This window comes from Pelobates fuscus, chromosome 1 (genome assembly GCF_036172605.1).
Source record: "Pelobates fuscus isolate aPelFus1 chromosome 1, aPelFus1.pri, whole genome shotgun sequence".
Taxonomy (NCBI): domain Eukaryota; kingdom Metazoa; phylum Chordata; class Amphibia; order Anura; family Pelobatidae; genus Pelobates; species Pelobates fuscus.
The window spans coordinates 278,334,086-278,355,551 of record NC_086317.1 but is presented as its reverse complement, the minus strand read 5'-3'; the positions used below and the strand labels follow the sequence as shown (position 1 = coordinate 278,355,551).

Genomic DNA, 21,466 nt, shown 5'->3' with positions numbered 1-21,466 from the left:
TTGTATGGTATTGGCATACATGCAGCAGATGATACAGTAGACAGATGTGGAGCTAGAAGTGCAGCTTTTTAGCAGCTAATTATATAAGAATTTGGTCCAGATCAAAGTAAAAGAAATAGACAAAAAATATCCGTCGTGAATCTCACGGTACTCGCGAGACCCAAGTTGGCCGCCACACACGCAATTGTCGCGGTTTTGCAGGCCCGCCGGCAAGTGAGCAGATAGTGCTGGGATCCTCAACCAACCCTGCACGTCCCCACAATAATCCCCAAGAGGTAGGAAAGGCAAAAAGGGGAGCGTGATCGCGGCATTCGCCGACTGTGCAGGACAGACCCTGGCTCCAGTGCAAGAAGGGGGAGCAGGGCCCCCATCAGGGGGTGACAACCATAACAATTGTCATGGCCTGGGGGGCCCGGGCGGCCGGACTGAATAATTCCTGACAGGGAGGAAGCACCTTCTTACAAAGTACATTTAATTTGAACATTTAAAAAAAATTCTCACAACACAAAATATGCATTTGTTAAATATAGTGGATACATAAACATAATGCTAAAAACCTTGTGTCCGTTCCATTTTTCTCTTTCTGCGTGCATGGTATGAATAATATACCTTATAAGAATATATATTTTTCCGTTAGTAGAATGAACATATGTAGTTTAGAGCCAATGTATGTAGGGGCAAAAAAATGTTTGTCCAATTAAATTCATAGGAGAGAAAAAATAGTTTTTGCCGAATGAAGTTTTGTCCATGTGGCTTTTCGGTTTGGACGAGTATCGTATATGTGATCATTACGGGTAAAAATGATTCAGACAAACCAAAATGGTGCAAAAATGCATATTTTGCAGGACATTTTAGTAGCATTTGCATACCATTTGGTTCTCAGATCAAGTGAGAACAAACCAATGGCATACCTAGGGTTTGACAAGCATGACACATGCCCTATGTGTCACTTGAAAGGGAAGCCACATCAGAGTCGGATGGAGCTCCGGCTCTGATCAGGCAAATCCCCTTCAACCTGTCAAATTCACCCCCTAACACTGTCGCAGTCACCCACACTCAAACCTGTCACACTCACTCACCCCCCCAACCCTGTCCTACTCACCTCCCCAACTGTCACACTCACCCCAAAAGCTGTCTCTCCCCCACACATTAAAACACAGCCTGACCATAAACACAACACACAAAAACTACAAACAACACAGTGCAAGCAATTATCCTACACACATACACTCCCAAACACATATATACACATACACACTGAAACAGAGGCACACATTCACACACGAATATGTTTAGGCACATACACAGGTACATAGTGCCAGAGAAACAGAAATACTCCAGCAGAAATGCACACACACACACACACACACACACATATTCAGGCACATACACAGGTACACAACACTCAGCCATTGCACACATTCTCACATCGCTCACAAACACAGAGCCCAGGGCTCTAGGAGGGGGCTCCAATCTGGTTCCCTGGCCAACCTTAATCAGAGCTGGCAGCATTACATTTTCATCTCTGCCAGGTGCAGACCTCAATAATGACTTCCTTGCAATTTAATGCTCTCTAGTAATTTAGAGAGCAGCCACCTGATTTTCCCAATTTGCATTCTGACTTGCTGAGTGCCGAAGTTTGACGAGTTATTACTGAGGTTTTCATCCGCCAGTGGTCCAAATCTCACACTACCCCTCTGGACCATCAATGATTCAGGACCCATCCACAGGACCACCAGGAAGGAAGACAAGCAGGAGAGGGCGACACAGAGCACAACTATACACATTATCACACACACACATCACATAAAGTCAGTACACACATACATTACATACAGCCAGCAAACAAACCTTACATACTGCCAGCATACACCACATACACACACACTTTACATACAGGTTGAATTTGTGAGCTGATTTTATGCTAAGTTATCTAAAATGGGTGTCAGATGTTTGTCTGTGAGAGGCCCAATTTCTGTACTTGTCACAGGTGCTATCTTCAGTAGATATGCCTCTGGAAAGAATAACCAATAAAGGGGAAAAAAGAAGGAGCAGTCACCTAACCAACAATCATCTTTTTTTTGGTGCCGCCTATGGAACTCCAAATCACAAAACAAATGAAACGGCTCATTAATTTCACATTTGTTGCCAGTCACCCAAAATATGAATGAATCGCAATTCGTTTGAAACCAAACCGAAAGCATAAGTCCAATGTAGAGGCTTAAAACTTTTATTTATTTGAGGGAGTAAACTCTGTACCATTAAAAACTGTTCATGCACCTTTTACATTAACAAGCTATTTACCTGGATCAGACTCCTATCTTCCTTCATAAATTAGTTCAAGGCAGTAGAGTATGAGTGATTCTGAGACTTACTAAGTAAAAAGATTAGAAAATCCATATTTTTCATATTTTTCTTTCTCTCCTTTTCCCCATCCAGATTTGCAGTTGAAGCTCACCAAACGAGATAAAGAAGTTTCATCCATGTCTTCCCACATTGAAGGGCTTAGGGCTCAAGTAACCGGTAATTCTTTTTTTATATTCAAATTACACTTCGATTCCCTCTTCCTAAAGTTATTTTTTATTATATTCCTCTTCAATCGCCTCTGTTATCTCTCTTTTTTTTATTTTTTCCCCTCCTCTCTACATGCCTTCTTCTACTTGTTGTCCATTCTGCTCCCTCGACATTACATGATACCAACATAGACTGACCCAACAAATTACATTACAGTCTGCAGAAATTACCATGAAAACTTTACTTAAAAAATATGTATATAAAACCTGAGGTAGATATTAGCATTTTTTGCACTAGTAACCAGATGTTTAGAAAGAAAGTTCTTCAAACAAGCTAATTCAAGGCAGACAATTTGGCCTTGCATAGGGGCCTTGAGTAAAATAATACAAATATAATACGATTTCACACCTAACTTGTAATTAGAGAACAGTTTAAAGTAAATATATGTGTTTAAATAAAAAAAAAAAAAATTTAAATAATGGATATAAAGAAGCTTGTTTTATTGATTATTTTATAGAGAGTGTGTCTTCCCAGTGGTCTTTTGTATGAGGTCAAAGGTCAAAGATTGAAATCCAAAGGAGATCATGGAAGACAATCAGGATTATTATCTATAGTGATAAATCAAAGTGAATTTTCATATTTAAGGCCAAAAAAGCAGAACTGGAAGCATAGGTGATGTAGATCATTTTTTCCAGTTTGCATTCTTTTACCTTGAATTTTAAATTTGACTTCTTACTTTAGTGGATAAAAACCTTGTCAGTTTTACCATTCTCCCCTTGTCCATTGTCCTCTCACTTGTCTTAAATATGTTCCATTTTTACAAACATCTTTCTCTTACTAATCTACATGATTTCTTTCTACATGTTTTTTTCCTGCTGTATTCTATAATCTATCTTTCTCCTTACCTTTGTAAATCCTTATCTCTTTAATGTCCTTGTTTCTTCTGCTTTCTTAGTGTCCTAATCTCCACACTTCTCAATATCATTATCTTGCTACATCCCGTGTATATTCAAAATTGTCTCTATAAATCCTTGTTGTTGTTTTGCATCTTTTCTCTCTCCCCCTTTTCTTCTGTCTACATTTTCTCTCAATATCGCCTGCTCAATTCCCTAATTCTGCATCTCTTTTTCAGCTATCAAACATTCAACTATCCACATTCATGACATCCTTTTTTGCTTCTCAATATCATCATCTGATAAAGTACATTATTTATGATGATGTTATTCATAAAGCTGAATTGTTATTTTTCCCAAAATCTAACTGATTTAAAAACAACAGAGGTAACAGGAGACTCTTAATAATATCATATCTTTCCATTAACTCTAACATTTCCAAAGAAATTAGCAATTTCACTTGTTTGAAATTTGCTGTTTAGGTTTTAATTCCTAATTATATCTCTTACCATCTTGTAGACCAGAAAGCCGCAAACAAAGTTACAATCTCCTTTTTATAGCCCTGTGGGTGTTAGTTATGTTTTTATCATCATTTTTTTAAATAACTAAATGTGGATATTTGCATGTTATCCATGTAAGTAGCTAAATCATTTACTTACCATTGAACAAAGTACCGTACATTATCCTACAGTATTATTGTAATGTATATATATATTTGTATTGGTATTGGCAGCTCTAGAAAACAAATGCCGGTCTGGAGACAAAAAAGTAGATTCTTTAGTGAAGGACAATAAAAAACTGGAAGCGGAGCTAGAAGCTTTCTCTAGAAAATCTCATGATTCTTCTGGGCAGTTTGTCATTATCAGCCATGATTTACTGAAGAAAGAGCGGTAAGTAACACAGATTAATAATATATGCTTCTATAGTCCTTTTTAGGAATCTTTCTGCATTACCCTAACAGTTCCAGAAAGACCAGACTTTAATGGCCAAGGGGTGCCCATTTTTGTAAAACCAGTCTTAAGCTGTTTGACAGAAAATGGGGTATTAACACCAAAATGTTAGAAGTGCCATAACAACTTTGCAATGCTGTTGGGGTTATGGTGCTTAGTGTGCTTCTATAACATACATTTCATTTTGTCACTTTAAGCTTTTCATTGCTTAGGAAGTCTATGCTGGTATTAATAATTTCAATAGCATCAATTCTGGAATCCATCAATATGCATTGTATTTCCGATTCTGTCTTTGTTCTTGTGCTGAGTGTTTCCTGACATTTCAGGAGTCTTAATGAATTGAGAGCACTGCTCCTGGAAGCCAATCGACATTCGCCTGGTCCAGAAAAAGACTTGAGCCGAGAGGTTCATAAGACAGACTGGAGATCTAAAGAACAGAAATTAAAAGACGAAATAAAAGTATTAAGAGAAAAACTAATGGTTTTGGTAAGCAAAAAAATAATTTTCAATCATGTTTGTGCTCCAAAAATAGAAAAAGGATGCACCTTTACTATTTTTGTCCCCTTCAGAGCTCAGTTTTGCAGATAATGCACCTGATCAAAATCTTCACCTTTCAGGCTGAAAAAAATGTTTCTTGAAAACATTTACACATTTAATTAAATTTGCATTTATATAATATATTTACACATACTTACCTTCTGTCATTGTAGGATAAAGAAAAAGCTGTATCAGATCAAAGGCGATATTCATTAATAGACCCTTCCACTGAGTCAGAAGTTCTACGGTTACAGCACCGTCTGGTCAGCACTGAAGATGCCCTCCGTGTTGCTCTGGATCAGGGTCATCAAATGGAAAAACTAATGGAGGCCATGAGAAACAGTACAGAGAGGTCACAGGTATATTCTGTGCAGGCAACATACATAATTTCACAAAGTGTGTAGAGAATACATCCTTTCACTGACTTTGCAGTTAAACTTTTCATGGTGGATCATTACTGATCTAATGGTGGGCTAGAATGCTAGTTCATTTTATTTTTAAACTTCGGTTTTCGCTAAGTATCATTTAGATACACAAAAGAGTGTTTCTGCTTTGAAATTTTTTTTCACTTTAAATGCACAATAAGAAAATTGAAAGAATATGTTTTTTTTTTAAATGGCAACAGTTAAAGTGGCACAAATTGTGCTAATAAATAATTAGCAACGGTCGTATATCTTGTGGCATTACTGAAACATAAAAGTAACAGGGGGAGCATTTTAATAGAACAAGGGATAAGTGCACTGTAGAGTTAGGAATATTGACATGTATTTCTAACGCTGTAGTGTTTCTTTAACTCTACAGATTATCCCCTATGCTAAACAGCAGACACTAGAGGTGGGGTGGATCCTGTCTATTTTGTCTGACTGAGAAATATGGGAGTTAAAAGCTAAAGATTCTTTTATGTATGTGTACTAACTAGTGATGTTGCGAACATAAGATTTTCCGTTCGCGAACGGCAAACGCGAACTTCCGCAAATGTTCGCGACCGGGCGAACCGCCATAGACTTCAATAGGCAGGCGAATTTTAAAACCCACAGGGACTCTTTCTGGCCACAATAGTGATGGAAAAGTTGTTTCAAGGGGACTAACACCTGGACTGTGGCATGCTGGAGGGGGATCCATGGCAAAACTCCCATGGAAAATTACATAGTTGATGCAGAGTCTGGTTTTAATCCATAAAGGGCATAAATCACCTAACATTCCTAAATTGTTTGGAATAACGTGCTTTAAAAAACATCAGGTATGATGTTGTATCGATCATGTAGTGTAAGGGTTACGCCCGCTTCACAGTGACAGACCAAACTCCCCGTTTAACGCACCGCAAACAGTCCATTTGCACAACCGCAAACTCCCCATTTGCACAAGGTTGGATACCAAGCTAGCCATGTCCCGTTCCTTGTCCTCACTGATGTCATTGAAGGTCTCTTCCTCCACCCAGCCACGTACAACACCAAGGGTCCCCGAAAGGTGACAACAAGCCCCCTGTATTTTTTTTTTTTTAAATGTACACTACTGTTACACCAGATATGAGTTGCACTGGCGTGACACTGTGCCCTGGCAGGCCCTGAAACGCACACGTGTGAAGGAAACTGACTGCTATTATTTCACAGTCAAATTTCTAGTTTTTTTTTTTTAATGTACACTACTGTTACACCAGTGATTGGCCCACGTCATGCCTACGCCCCCAAAACATTCGTGTGTGGGGGTGCTGGAATGACGTGGGCCAATGGGAGCCTGAATCAACTTTTGGCTCCCACTGCCCCTTTAAGAGCGAGCCTGTGACTCGAGCCGTGCTCCTAGTGCCAGGCGGGCCACGTGACCGATCACTGCGGTCAGTGCACGCGGCTAAGTCAGAAGAGGAGATCAAGCCGCATGCGGCTCGTGTGGAGGCAGGAGTGATCCAGCCACACGCGGCTCAAGCTTAGGAGCCAGGTCGGTCCCAGGATAAGGTAAATACAGCCACAACCACTTATCCCAATCACACACCTTTCCTAATGTCCTATCCCATTAAAAGCATATTACCGCGTATTTAATAAAACAGATAGACCCCCTACTTCATCCAGGTTACCGATCGATGGTTCGATATTCTGAGCCCTCTCTGATTTACTGTACACGACTATTCGATATTCCCACAAATTTTATATAGCATTTTATGTTTGTTTGAGACCACCTTAAAAATATTGGATATCGCTAAAAATCATGATCACTATATACTTTCTCTACAAACCTCTAAAACAAACCAAACTACTCATCCATCCGCTATACCACTTTATCCCACCTGGAACTAGTGCCCAGTTAAAATACTTTTTTTTAGATGAAAAATATTTATAACACAAATGCATTACAATAAAAAGCCTTTCGGCATCTATTCGGCAAGACAGCAATCTGTGGGATGGTAACAATGAGTCTTTATAGTACAATAAACAATACAGTTGTTTACACATCTATGCTTGCAGATATTGTATGTAACATTAACCTCAATGTCACATGCACCTTATTATTTATTTATTTTTTTTTTTTAATTCTTTATTTAGTCGTGCGCAAATATAACATTTGTGCCTCATCTGCCACAACAGCAGTGTGAGGTTGTAAACATTTATACATTTGTGTGACAAGGATACTTGTATGGTAAAACATTAATAGATTGTATTGGCAGCGTTGCACGTTTTTTTTGTATATGTCTGTAGCGTTGGATAGGACATATCAAAGATTGAGTAGGTGTCTCTCAGGGTGAGTCGGGTATGTCTGTGCTCATGGTAGGTAGTGAGACTTCTGGTCGTGGGCCTGAGGCTAGGTTCGATAGTAGGGTGAATTAGCATTGCTTTGTGATCGCTGGTTCAGGTCACCGTTCTCAGTGGTCTGTGTGTTGGTTGATTGTGCCCCTAACCAAGGGGGATGCGGGGGGGGGAGAGGGGGGGGTTGTAGTCTCGCGATTGGTTGTCGGTTCAGTGGGTACTGTCTGTGGCGCAGCCAAGCGCCCTTATGGGGGTTCCCATTTAGTGTGGGGGGGGTGTATGCGGTGTACCTTGTCGTCGCAGTTGGGGATCTGACCTGTTCTGTGGTGCGCAGCAGGTGTAAATTATAACATTCAGGGTATTAACAAGCAAATAGTGCAATACAAAGTGAAACAGTCACTTCTTTTATCTGGATGCCACTGAGAGTCAGCCGTCCGGTTCCTCCCGTCTCTCCGGTGTTTGGATGTCTGCGGTTGTCAGTCCTAGTGGTTCAAGGAAGGATGAGGCGTCCGCCATCGAGGATAATGTGTGGGTGGTCCCATTATGAGTGGTTAGTAGCGTGCCCGGTGCTCCCCATCTGTATGTTATGTTGGCTGCTCGTAGTTGTTGGGTTACTGGGTGAAACGATCGGCGCCACTGAAGGGTGGCTCTGGTTAGATCCTGATAAAAAGTGAGGCTAGAGTCCTCAAATGCCAGTGGGGTTTTGCCCCGCAGTGCTGTCATTATTTGTCCTTTTTCCGAGGAGGACGTGCATCTTATTATGACATCTCTCGCGGATTGTGATGAAGCCCTAGGGGGGCCTGCGACTCTATATATGCCGTCTATTACCAGTTTTCGGGCCGTCGCTGGGGGTAGAATAGTCGCCAGTAATCTTCTCGTGTAGTGCGGCAGCTCCTCATCTGTGACGTTGGTGGGGATGCCCCTGACTTTGATGTTGTTGCGTCTGTGGCTGTTTTCTAGGGCATTCATATGTAGTGCCATGTTATGGTGGGATTTCTGGAGTTTATGTACCAGATCTTGGACATTTGTTAGGTTAGTTGAGACCTCAGCTATGTCATTCTCAGTGACCTGTACTCTGTCTTTTGTACTTTGTAGGTCTGCCTTGATTCCCGCTAGTTCTTGTGTTAATATCTTGTGAAAGTCGTGTAACAGGATTTGCAGGTCATGCTTTGTTGCTGGTGGCGATCCCTCTGGGGGTGCTGGTGTTAGTATATGGAGGCTATGTCCCCCCGTTGGTTTGGCCGGGCTTGTCGGGGTAGGGAGCGGTTGGAGTGCCTCTGAGGCCTGTTGGAGTCCGGGAGGCCGCTGGAGCGGGAACCCGGTATCTCTCCCTTCCGTCTGGGTTCCGGCTGGGGAGGGCTGGCTTACCTCTGAGGCCTGTTTGGGCCTAGAAGGCTTTTGGAGCATGGCCCCGATGTCTCTCCCTTCCCACTGGGTTCCGGCTTTCTGGGACCGTCGCCCCATGGCAGGCATATGGGTCCCTGGGTCGGCAGAGGGTCCAGCAGAGGGTCCAGCGGCAGTGTTATTTTGGAGGCCCTGGTAAGCTCCGTCAAAGAGTGCCTCCAGGTCGGGCAGTGTATACGCGGAGTAGGCCCCGTTTCGGCGCTTCCGCTTCGGGAGTGACTTTGCGGCAAAGAAGGGCATCTATCGATGCAGAGTGCGGACCCGGTTCGGGATATATGTTTATGGTGGTGGGGTTTGCAGCGATCGTCAGGATTAAGGCGAGATTCGATTTTCAAGATCGGAGCTGCCAGAAATGGCGTCCGGTCAGCTCGGTAGTTGGCTCCGCCCCCCCCCCAGTTAAAATACTTGACTCTTACTTACCCACACTCAGTCATACCACACACATTTCACCACTACTCTCACTGAATCCCTCTGACTACGGCTAAATTCATCTTCTACATCAGAACACTACTCCTAAGATTGGGTTGTATCCATGTCTCGGTTCTTTCATTTAGAATAAGGGGCAGCTCCGGTCTCCTTCAACACTGACACTCCAGTGCATATTATTAAAAGATTGGGCAGATGGAAATCCTCAGTCTACAACCGATATATTCCTCATCCCACAACCGATATATTCCTCATCCCGAGAAAGAAATGAGGAAAGCTTTTAAAAGTTTGGCTTTGTAAATTTGATGCAATAAGTGTATTTTTCTTTAATACCTTTTCATCCTCTTTGCATGAACCCGATTTACATATATTACTAATATGTTTCTGAACATATATGTTATATTATTCACGCACTCACTTACTCACTCTCTAGGCCGGCCTAAGACATCATGCTGCCTAGGTCCAACGATAAAAGACTATGGGGGATAATGTATAATAAACACAGGTTACTGGCTATGGGGGGGGGGGGGGTAATGTATAATAAACACAGGTTACTGGCTATGGGAGGATAATGTATAATAAACACATGTTACTGGCTATGGGAGGGATAATGTATAATAAACACAGGTTACTGGCTATGGGAGGATAATGTATAATAAACACAGGTTACTGGCTATGGGGGGTATAATGTATAATAAACACAGGTTACTGGCTATGGGAGGATAATGTATAATAAACACAGGTTACTGGCTATGGGGATAATGCATAATAAACACAGGTTACTGGCTATGGGGAGGATAATGTATAATAAACACAGGTTACTGGCTATGGGAGGGATAATGTATAATAAACACAGGTTACTGGCTATGGGGGATAATGTATAATAAACACAGGTTACTGGCTATGGGAGGGATAATGTATAATAAACACAGGTTACTGGCTATGGGAGGATAATGTATAATAAACACAGGTTACTGGCTATGGGAGGATAATGTATAATAAACACAGGTTACTGGCTATGGGAGGGATAATGTATAATAAACACAGGTTACTGGCTATGGGGGATAATGTATAATAAACACAGGTTACTGGCTATGGGAGGGATAATGTATAATAAACACAGGTTACTGGCTAAGGGGGGATAATGTATAATAAACACAGGTTACTGGTTGTGGGGGGATAATGTATAATAAACACAGGTTACTGGCTATGGGAGGGATAATGTATAATAAACACAGGTTACTGGCTATGGGAGGATAATGTATAATAAACACAGGTTACTGGCTATGGGAGGATAATGTATAATAAACACAGGTTACTGGCTATGGGAGGGATAATGTATAATAAACACAGGTTACTGGCTATGGGGGATAATGTATAATAAACACAGGTTACTGGCTATGGGAGGGATAATGTATAATAAACACAGGTTACTGGCTAAGGGGGGATAATGTATAATAAACACAGGTTACTGGTTGTGGGGGGATAATGTATAATAAACACAGGTTACTGGCTATGGGAGGGATAATGTATAATAAACACAGGTTACTGGCTATGGGAGGATAATGTATAATAAACACAGGTTACTGGCTATTGAGGATAATGTATAATAAACACAAAAAAAAGAATAAAAAAAAAGAATGCAGCTTCAGAATTAATCTAAATTGTATGCTGTCTAGGAGGTGGGAGGGTCTGGGAGGGAGGGTCTGCTGCTGATTGGCTGGAATGTGTCTGCTGACTGTGAGGTACAGGGTCAAAGTTGACTCAATGATGACGAATAGGGGGCGGACCGAACATCGCATATGTTTGCCGTCCGTGGCGAACGCGAACAAGCTATATTTGCCGGGAAATATTCGCTAGCGAACCGTTCGGGTCATCACTAGTACTAACCTACATTTACCCTTAAAAAGAACACAGGAATTAGGTGGTAGTCTACCCAGTCTTTACCTAACCCACAATTTTAACCAATAGCTATGGCAGGGTATGCTCTAACCTATATCTTTCAAATGGAACTTCTGTGAATGTAATGATGCTCACATTTTTATCGGTACCATTTTGATCACCCAATTTTAAACGTGTACTAGGAGGGGAGCAAATTGTCTTTGCATTTATTCTCCCAGGAACTCACTGCATGATATAATAATAAATCAAAAGCACAAAGTAAAGTAGCTACTACTCCATACTAGCACAAAAAGCATTTTTAATGTAATTGTTTCCATGAATTATGCAGTTGTATGTGCTTTTCTTTATGGTTTTGTATTTAGAGCTAAATAATTTATATTTATTACCGATAGTTTGCCCCGGGGCATTAATGGCAGCAGTTCTGCTTAGCTGCCTCTATATAATAATGATGGTGCAATTTCTGGAGTACTTTCATCACATGGTTTTCAGATTCCCATTGCTTGCTCAAAGCAATTTAATAGATATTGTGATTTAGCTTCTTCTTTATAGTGTAAATGAATATTTATTTTGTTTCATATTCTTGTGGAATCCTGCCATCTTTAGCCTTTTTGTGTCAGTGAGGGTGCAACAATGGTTCATTATTTTGATGGGCCTATAAACTGTTATTTGTTGTGAAATGTTGCAAAGCCACATTGTCAGTGCTGTATTAATTTCATTCATTTCTAGGTTTTATTTAATTTAATATAATATTCCAAGAATCTTCACTGAGTTTATTTAGTGGCAACCCACGGTGATACTGGTGTGAACTTAACTGATCTCATTGCAAAAGCTAAGCAAGCTATGCTATATACATTTGGTACAGTGCTGCAAAATTTGTTATACATTGTAATGATAATGTAATACTTGGGTAGGAGTCCAAGGTCCTGGCAGTTTCATTTTAGGCTGTATAATTTCCCAAACATCTTCCTAAGGTTTATCTATTGGAGGCACAATTTTAACCTAAATCAAAGCTTAGACGTGCAATGTACTGATGTCCTCTCGATGTAAAGATTAAGCAGGCTAAGATATGATTGTCGTGTGGGAAACCACCATCTGGGCATCCCAGGTCCTAAATATTTCCTGTTATATGGGAAAATTCCAAAAAAAGCCCCATAAGGTTTATTTAGAAAGCAATCCCTCATGGAACATTATATCAATGTGAAATTACCTGGTATTGACAGGTTTAAACAGTCTTGTGTGGTAGACTATTGATGATGCTGTATTGTTTACTTGGAAGAGAGTCTCAAAATCTTCTTGGGGATTATTTATTCAAAGTACACATTTAAGGTAAGCCATCATCTGCTGACACATGACACTAAGCCTTTCTGTACCAGTGTGAAGTTACCAGGTCTTGCTAAATTTCAGAAGCTGAAAAGACTTGTCCCTGAATAGGATTTGTATGGGAGACCACAACCGGGTCACAGGTGCTGTGTATTTTATTTGGAAGTGACTCCAAAATCCTCTTTGGGTTTATTTACTGGAGGCACAATATACCCTCATATACTGACATATTTGCCTACATAAACCTGTTTTGGGAGTTTTTCGTGTGTTTTAGCTAGAAAAGTATCCCAAAATTCTCTTTAGAAGCACACTAAGTCAAGTCAAAATGCCAGCCCAAACTAATGTTTTGAGCAAATTTAGTAAGTTCAGTAGGTTAGAATATGGCAAATACTTGCATGGGAAACCAACTGCCCATCCCATGTCCACTTTGGTATAATTCTCCAATAATGTGAAGTGGGTTTATTTGTTTTGAGGCACAGTTTCTCCTACTTCAGGCCATGCCACATTAGTAATGGGATTATTTTATATAATGCCACTGCCCACACCCCTACCCGCCAAAGAAAATCAAATTAGGTTTATTTATTTGATTAAATGTGTACGGAAAGCTGCTAAACCCTAAGGGTTCATAGTGTTTAAAATGTCTGCTAAACAGACTAGCCCCTAATTAGGACTTGTGTAATAGACTAACCTGGGGTACCACAACCTTAGTGTAGCCTTAGTCTTGGCCTAATCACTAAGATTCGCGTACCTTTGACTTTAACTTAAACAAACCAAAAAAAACAAAATACTTCCATATAGTCATAAAACAATAAAGATAAGGTAAAAAAAAAAACAAGATCTGTCAACTTCATCGACACACAATTTTGTAAAAATTAACATCAGCTTTTCATAAACACTGAGCTGCTATCAGCCAATACGTCCATGTAAACTTCATAGCGGCAATGGTGGCTGTATCTTTGGCATATTAAGAAAGAGTCAGATTCTTCAATGGGTGAGATGGTAAGCATGGACGCTAGCATTTTTGCAAAAAAACAGTTGGTGGCATTCTTGGAATTGAATTGCAGCCTATGGATTTGAATATTGTTATCATTAACATATAGATTTTCAAAGTGGAAAAGAATAATGTTGTGTAGTTTATTCATTAGTGTAGGTATGATTAGTTATTTTGTTGCTTAAATGAGGATATTTATCTTATAAATTACAATACTGCCATAATACATGCATAACAATGTATAGACAGTCTGGAGTAGCAGTACTTTCAGCTTCTGTAATACTTTGCGCTTGTAGGTTTATCTAGCCCTGTTTTATATGGGTCAACATATTTATGCACAATTGGTGTTTAACTTACCAGCTGGAGCCTTACTAATAATGACCTAGATTTAATATTTTTTTACAAGTTTTTTTAAATGATTTAATATTTTTTGTTAAACATTTTAACTGATTTATTATTTTTTTTAAAATATTTCAGGCTTTTAATATTTTGATTATTTGTTTATATATTGCTATATTTTTATATATGCTATAAATGACTTTTTCAAAACACTAAGATTATAAGTTTATCCAAAATTCTAAACTAATTTAAAATGTTTATTCAAAAAGAGAGGCCGGTGTGTTTATATCTATTTAAAGATATGGTGTTTTCTGACGATTACATTCTATGTTGGGGTCAGCAACACACCATAAAATATGAACTTATAAGCATGTCATGCTTCTAGTATTGAAAATTTGAATGGATTCCAAGTAAAAGTTTTTGTCTGTTGTGCTGGATTAAAAATCAGTATGCTAATATTGTGTACCATACAGTAATAATAGCTCCATTATGTTTAACATTCCAATGTACAGCACTACGGAATGTGATGGTGCTATATAAATAATAAAATACTAAAATAATAATAATAATTTGAATGTTATTTCTCTGTAATAGGTGACTGGTAACTCAGGTTCAGCCAATGGGATTCATCAACAAGATATAACGCATAAACAAGAGGTGAGTGCACTTCTATTCTGCATGTGCAGATGCCATACTTTGAAATATGAGACTAGTCTCATCCAATGAGCAGCAGTTGTGTGTGCAGGTGTGCAGTTTATTGAAGTACTGAAGATCAGCGATCCAACTGTAATTGATGTGATTTATAGGTCATAGATGTGAGTATGAACTACTCAGAGAAAATGCACAATAACATAAAACATATATAATTATATATAATATATTTTATTGCCCTCTTAGTGTGACTATTGTGATGCACTAATGACATATGTTTCCTTAAGACTGGTCAAACACAAGATCGGTGAAGAAAGAAATATATATCAACAATAATATTTAATTTCTCAAGGTACACCTGATGGCCCTTTAGATACAAATTTTTGCACCCACATAATGGAAAGAGACCCTACAGGGTGGCAGACTCCTGGACAGAGAGAGAAACATTTGAATGGACATTATATTCACCAGAACAACTACATCTTAATGTAGTTGCTATGGTGTGTATAGTCAATCCCTGCAGGCTTTTTAATGTAAACACTGCCTTTTTAGAAAAAAGGGCAGTTTATACATTGCTGCCTAGGGACACCTTCAGCAGTGGCAGTCACTCGGACGGCCACTAGAGGTACTTCCTGGGGCTGCAGCACTGACGTTCAGTGTCTCCACAGGCGGCGATGGAAATAAGGTGTGTTTTACTAGATTTACGGTCGGTCCAAGGGGGCTAAATTGTTAGTTTAATACTATAGGGTCAGGTATTCCGATTTCTGATTTGTTCATGTTTCATTTGAATTTGGAGTATGCATCAAAAATATTTGATAAGGAGGTTCTAGGCTGCTCCAAGAAAAACAACAGTTCTGCATAAGCCACTTTCTTGTAGATCTGCTCCTTCCATAAAAAAATCATAATCCCACCATGTTATGTAATGACCTACAAGAAAGAGGGGTAAGGGGCAACCGTGTCTCGTACCATTATGGATGGAAACAGGCTGGGAAAGGGCACCATTAATCCATTCGTCCCAATCCACATAGTCAAATTCCTTTTCAGCATTTTGTAAGCGTTGCCAACTGTGTTGCAGAGATTGGTATCTATTAAAACCTGGACTATAGAACATTTTGCAATACATACTGATTATACTCAGTTTCAATTCAAATATATATCAGAAAATATATATATATAAAGTGAAAGTTGCTCCTTTTTGTTATAATAACCAAAGTGTATCAAGTGCAAACTAAAATGCTAGTAAACAGATTTTCATGAGCATGACTGTCACTTTAACCTGTATTTTTCTTTATTTCAGGAAAATCATTGATATCCATCAAGAGCACAGCATAATATATGTACTTTTGGCATGTATGGATGGAAACCTTCTAGTATGGCTGCCGTAACAGAAAGAGTTTATATAGTATTTTGGTTTGAAAGACATTGTTGATCATGTAATACTAGATATTCTGAGGACAATCATTTGGAGTGCACCACTCATGACTCTAAACTCATGAGGTACCAAGAAATGAAACATTGGACAAAAGATCATGCATTTTCCAATTCTAGAATTAATCTTGCATTAACCTTGACATGCTGGACCAAGTCACTCTACCCATACGTATTGTATAATCCGGACATGATCTCATTACAAACATCTCAAAATGACCCAGTTATTCTACCTGTTATCTAGCCTTCTAACATTTTGAAGGCTGAATGCATTCAATATTTTTTTGTAGCTGAAATGCAGGAAAAAAAATAAAAAAACAAAAAAACAATGACCAATAACAAGCCTGCTCAAAGGATGAATGTACACAAAAAGTAAAACTACCAGGTTACATTTAAAAAGTGCAGGAGAATAGGTGATAAGAGGTGTTGTCCTCTTGCACTTTAAGATATTTCATAAATGGAACTGCATTACAAATCAAGGGCCCCAATTCATTCTGAAAAAATACCTTCTGCCATTGCAAAGCAACGTTTAATTACAGGAACGGTACACGTGCGTCTTTATTTTATTGTAAATGACTTATATTATTGTTATAATGTCAGTTGTTCAAACTATAAGCTAAACAATGTTCTCTTTTTTTTTTTTGTACGTTACAAGATAAAGTACATTTTATTATTTTGCAAATAAGCAAATATGGTCAGTTATCTCAGTGATGCCTAACACCTGGTTCTTGTATAATTGTTTTTTTTTTCCTAAACACTGCAAAACATTCTTCACATTAATCACTGAGTCTTTATGTAGCCCAAACAGTTGATGTATGTCTTTGCTGTTCAATATGATTCTTCTTTTTTTTTTTTTACACATAGCTTACAGATAAGTGTATTTCATTTTAAAAACTCTAAACACTTTAGATTTTAAACACAAACATATAAACTTTGCTTTTTTATTGTTGTTATTTTTTTCTAGTGTAAAGCATTATTTATCTAATTTAACTTAACGCATCAATATATTTTAGGGTTGGAGCTGGATTCTCTTAGGTGCTTCAAACATAAAATAAAACTAATTATTTTTAATAAAAATAAGAATGTAACTTGTCTTTTGGAGAAGCAGGATTATAAAGATTACAGTAAATTCATACTATAGCTTACATTAGAGCAATTGCTGTATTTGAATTCCATAATGACTACACAGATTAATTGGGATTCTAAGTAAGAGATTGAATAACTAGTTGCATCAAATCATTTTCATTTGACATTAAAATGTTTCTAGGCAGACCTCTATATAACTGTGGGCTAGATATTTGTATATGTCTAGAACAGAAATGTACCTGTCTACAGATTCTGGAATTTGAATGTGTTAGTCCCACAGCAATGGCTAATTATTTGGGCAAGTCATCCCGTAGAGCTGTGACAGGCAATCTTTATATTACTACTCTGTGATACTGCTTTCTCCAAAGAAATAGGTGTTGCATATTCTTTGTTGTAAAATAATACGTATTTAGGCAAATTATCCTTTAATTGCAGTGCAGTTAATTATATGCTAATTACCCAATAAAACTTGAACTGACTGCACGTTAGGGAAAACAGGTTATTGTATCTAAACCACAAAATGGATCAAGTAGCAAAAAGATGTTTGAATAATTTTGGACCACACAAAAAGGAACAGACATTATCTGAATTGCTTATATATAATTTGCTTCCACTGGTTTTATCTTACTCAGAAGGTCACACCAAAGTGTTCTTCAGTTCTTGTTACTATTAAGTATGAATTATTTGAAAAGACAAAATGATATTTTATATCAATGTGATGTTAAGAGAGTCAAGTCCATTTTGCATTAATATGTTAAAATGCTATAAGAAAAGGTCAGTGAGGAATCTGGTGTGTGGGAAAAAAAAACCCAAAAAGAAGTTCTTTAACAACGCAAATCAATTATACTGCATCATGTTGATACATATCCAACCATATTATTAAAATCCTTTTCGTAAAAAACTGTTTCATGTTTTAATTCCGAATAAATAATGTTTTCTCACTGATTCGTCAAGTGTAATAGAAGAGAACATAGAATACATTTGTTGTTTATTTTGTTTTTGTTTTTTATTATAGCAATTGCTGAATACCCTGACTCCACTGTAATAGTTAAGAGAAATCACAGGCTGAAGATGACCCTCATTTTAATACACTATATGAATCATGCGTTAAAATATGGTTATGTCCAGCTTTTAAGCTTTGTATCAACTTATACAACAAAGTGTTGCATGTTGATAATATAATATGAAATATTGGGATGAGCCTTCAGTTTATGCACAGGAAATCTTTGAAAAAGAAATGAATATCCCAATGGAAAAAAGTATTGTTTCTACCTGATTGAAAGTGCATACGAAATTTAGAAATGTAGATAAATTCCATTTGTTAATAACAAAAATGAAAACTAAAGTGGAATAAAAAAAACAAAGTATAATTGCTACATTTTGCATCTATTAATGATGCTTAAAAAAAAATAAATAAAAGTATTTTTTCAAAAAGTACAAATTGCCAAAGTTGTGTGTGGGGGGCAGACCTTGTTAGCTGTCTAATAGGGGAACTATTACTTCCCGGGACTTTTAATATTATGTTTACGTATTACCTATTTCTACCATTGAATATGGTGGACAAGTAGAAATTAAACAATATTTCTATTATCATGCTGATTTGTACTATGTGCCCTGGCTGTGCCTGGACTGAAGTGGATTGTGCTTGCTAAATTTTTTATATACATTTTAAAAGAAAGTGAAGCATAACATGAACACATGAAAAAACAGTTAACACATTTTTCAATTATGGGTGATTTTTCAAAATGTAATTCAGTGGTGCAATATGGAGAGAAGTGACGGTTCTGCTTTAAGAATCAAGACTTGGTGAGGTAACTGCTGCTCGTGAAGCTGATCTCAATTATATTTGGTTCTGCAATTTCTTACTTCTTACTCTGCATCTTTCAAATTTTAGGATATATTTTAGATCCTGATATGCAACTCCAAAAATGTTTCTGTATTTTGAGGCTAGTGAAGGTTCCTTTGATCTTGCTGGCATCTTTTTACAAATAACAGGATGCGTGCCAAGACAACCCTCCTCCATCTTTATGTCCACATGGAGGTTACCTGCTACATCTATGTTTTGTTCAGGATCTGCTGCACAAGTGATGCGAGATCCTCAACAGACTAATCTAAAACCTGTGATTTCTCCTTCAAACCCACAAAGGTCACTCAGTTACTCTAAACAATCAAAGACTCTGTAGACTTCAAACTGTAGTCTACCCTCCTGCTTCCATTTCAATAGGTACCATCAGTTAAATCCATGCTAACAGAAACTACATGAGTCTCCCTGACCACTGATGATGACAGTGTTTATCTGTGGAGGTCCACTTACAAATCTGTGGGTCTTTGCAAAGCACACCCAACCTACAAAAGACTCTAAAATCTAGGTGAACACATATCGTGTCCTCTTGTATATTATTTTTCAGCTGCTACTGACCTTTTTAGACAGCCACACCATTTCACATCTCCACACACTTCTAGCTCACTATGATTTTATCTGGGATGCTTGATTTAGTTGACTCCTGATTCTCAGGAGCTGCGCTCACACTTCAAACAGCACTCATGACAAGATACTGATTTGAATGTTTATTAAGTCAAGACAGGCTAGAAGATAGAATGTTACCCATGAGATCAAGACCACCCTCCATGTATATGACAATCAAGGAAGATATATCCTCTGTAGTGGAGACTTGTGCAAGAGCTGAAAATATGTTTAGAGTTCATGGAGTTCTAGAACCATCTGCTGAGATAGGGATGAATGTAGTATGCATATTGTCCAGGGTAGCTTATGATTTTTTCAGGAGGACGGACAACTGTAAAATCTCATATTTGACTTTCTATGTGTTTGGGGAATGGGGAAGATCCATATTTAAATCAGGGAGATCAGTCCTGCACATCTAGTGTGTGCCATAAATAAACTCAATGTGAGTAAAGTCTAAGGATGGGAATAGCACAATCTTATGACAACAGATTAAGCCTAACAAGTCTGGAAAACAATATGTAATATGCTAAGAGATATAGTAATGATCCTTAGGGTGGCCAGGCACAACATAAAGAAACTCTAGTGTGGCAAGGTAAAAGTAAACAAAATAATATAGTTAAAAGTAGTCAAGAGGATCTCAGAAAATCTGGGACCATAAATCAAGACCAAGGATCAAGATAACAGAAATGGTTTGGGCTAACTGGATCAAAAACACAACAAAACACTGAACACAGTGTTAATGCTGTGACGGACCACCTGGCACCCCGGAGAGAGGGCGATATGCTCCTCTCCCTGTAACACATACTGCCGCTGGGGAGTAAGACCGACCGTCTCCGATATGGGTATTCAGAAGAATATAGGATATAAGAGTGTGTGTCTGTGAGGCCCAGTGTATTAGCTATTCCAACCCAGCCCAACATTTGGGGGGAGGTTGGAGAGATGCCACTTACACGGTAAGATTTTCTCTGTTGGATATTTGCAGCATTTTAGAGTTAAGTGCCAAATAAATGATTCCACAAGATTCAGTGCAAAATTAACTCATGTGGGTGGGTTTGCTTACACAGTAAGAATCATGTTTGCAGTTTGTGAATGTATGTAGTGTGTGTGAAGCATAAATAGTAAAAGTTGGTTTTATATATTCTGCAATACAACCAAGATTGAAACACTCCATAGAACACACAAAATTACATATTTAACTACAATTAGTGAAACTGTTACATATTTTGAAATGTACATCATACACATTAGCATGCATAAAATGCAAAGAAATACAGTAAAGCAAAAGTTCCATGGTCAATCTGAGTGGTTGTTGGTAGGGCTGGTGCAAGGAATTATGCCACCCCCTCATGAGATAGTTCCATCGTGTCACAAATTTATTTTCAACAATTCACAGATTTCTTTCAACAATTTAGCAGATATAACCCCAATCAGAGGCTTCTTATTACTGTTTTCTGCAAGCCCTCCAATCAGAGGCTTCTTATTACTGTTTTGGAGTTAAAGTTGTGCACATGCACACTCAATCACAGCTTTCCTATGTTTCCCATTGAGCTCTAGTACAGCTCATGAAGCAGGTGCATGCTACTACTGCCTCTTCTGTTAGTTCTGTGTAGCTAAAGGAAGTGGAAGAAAACCTTCTTAGCTGTATGACAGTCAAGGAGGTGTTTTTAACACCAATTATAAAAGTGCCAATTTCTATTAAAATCAGCCCTTTTATACCTTTTATATCAGCAAGCTGAGATACTGTATATACTCGAGTATAAGCTGAGTTTTTCAGCACATGTTTTGTGTTGAAAAACCCCACTCGGCTTATACTCGAGTCACTGTCT

At 38.3% G+C, this 21,466-nt stretch overlaps 1 protein-coding gene across 2 annotated transcripts in view; it reads left to right on the top strand.

The window, feature by feature from the left end:
- The window catches only part of CLIP2 (CAP-Gly domain containing linker protein 2), a 117,878-nt gene extending 100,167 nt beyond the window's left edge, over positions 1-17,711 (top strand). For both annotated transcript variants that reach the window (XM_063457415.1, XM_063457416.1), the window contains 6 exons: positions 2,440-2,523; positions 4,141-4,297; positions 4,684-4,843; positions 5,068-5,253; positions 14,606-14,668; positions 15,960-17,711. In XM_063457415.1, coding sequence (XP_063313485.1) covers positions 2,440-2,523; positions 4,141-4,297; positions 4,684-4,843; positions 5,068-5,253; positions 14,606-14,668; positions 15,960-15,971 — 662 coding nt within the window. In that variant the 3' untranslated portion in view covers positions 15,972-17,711. The remainder of the gene's footprint in view (positions 1-2,439; positions 2,524-4,140; positions 4,298-4,683; positions 4,844-5,067; positions 5,254-14,605; positions 14,669-15,959) is intronic.
- Positions 17,712-21,466: the final 3,755 nt, after the last annotated feature.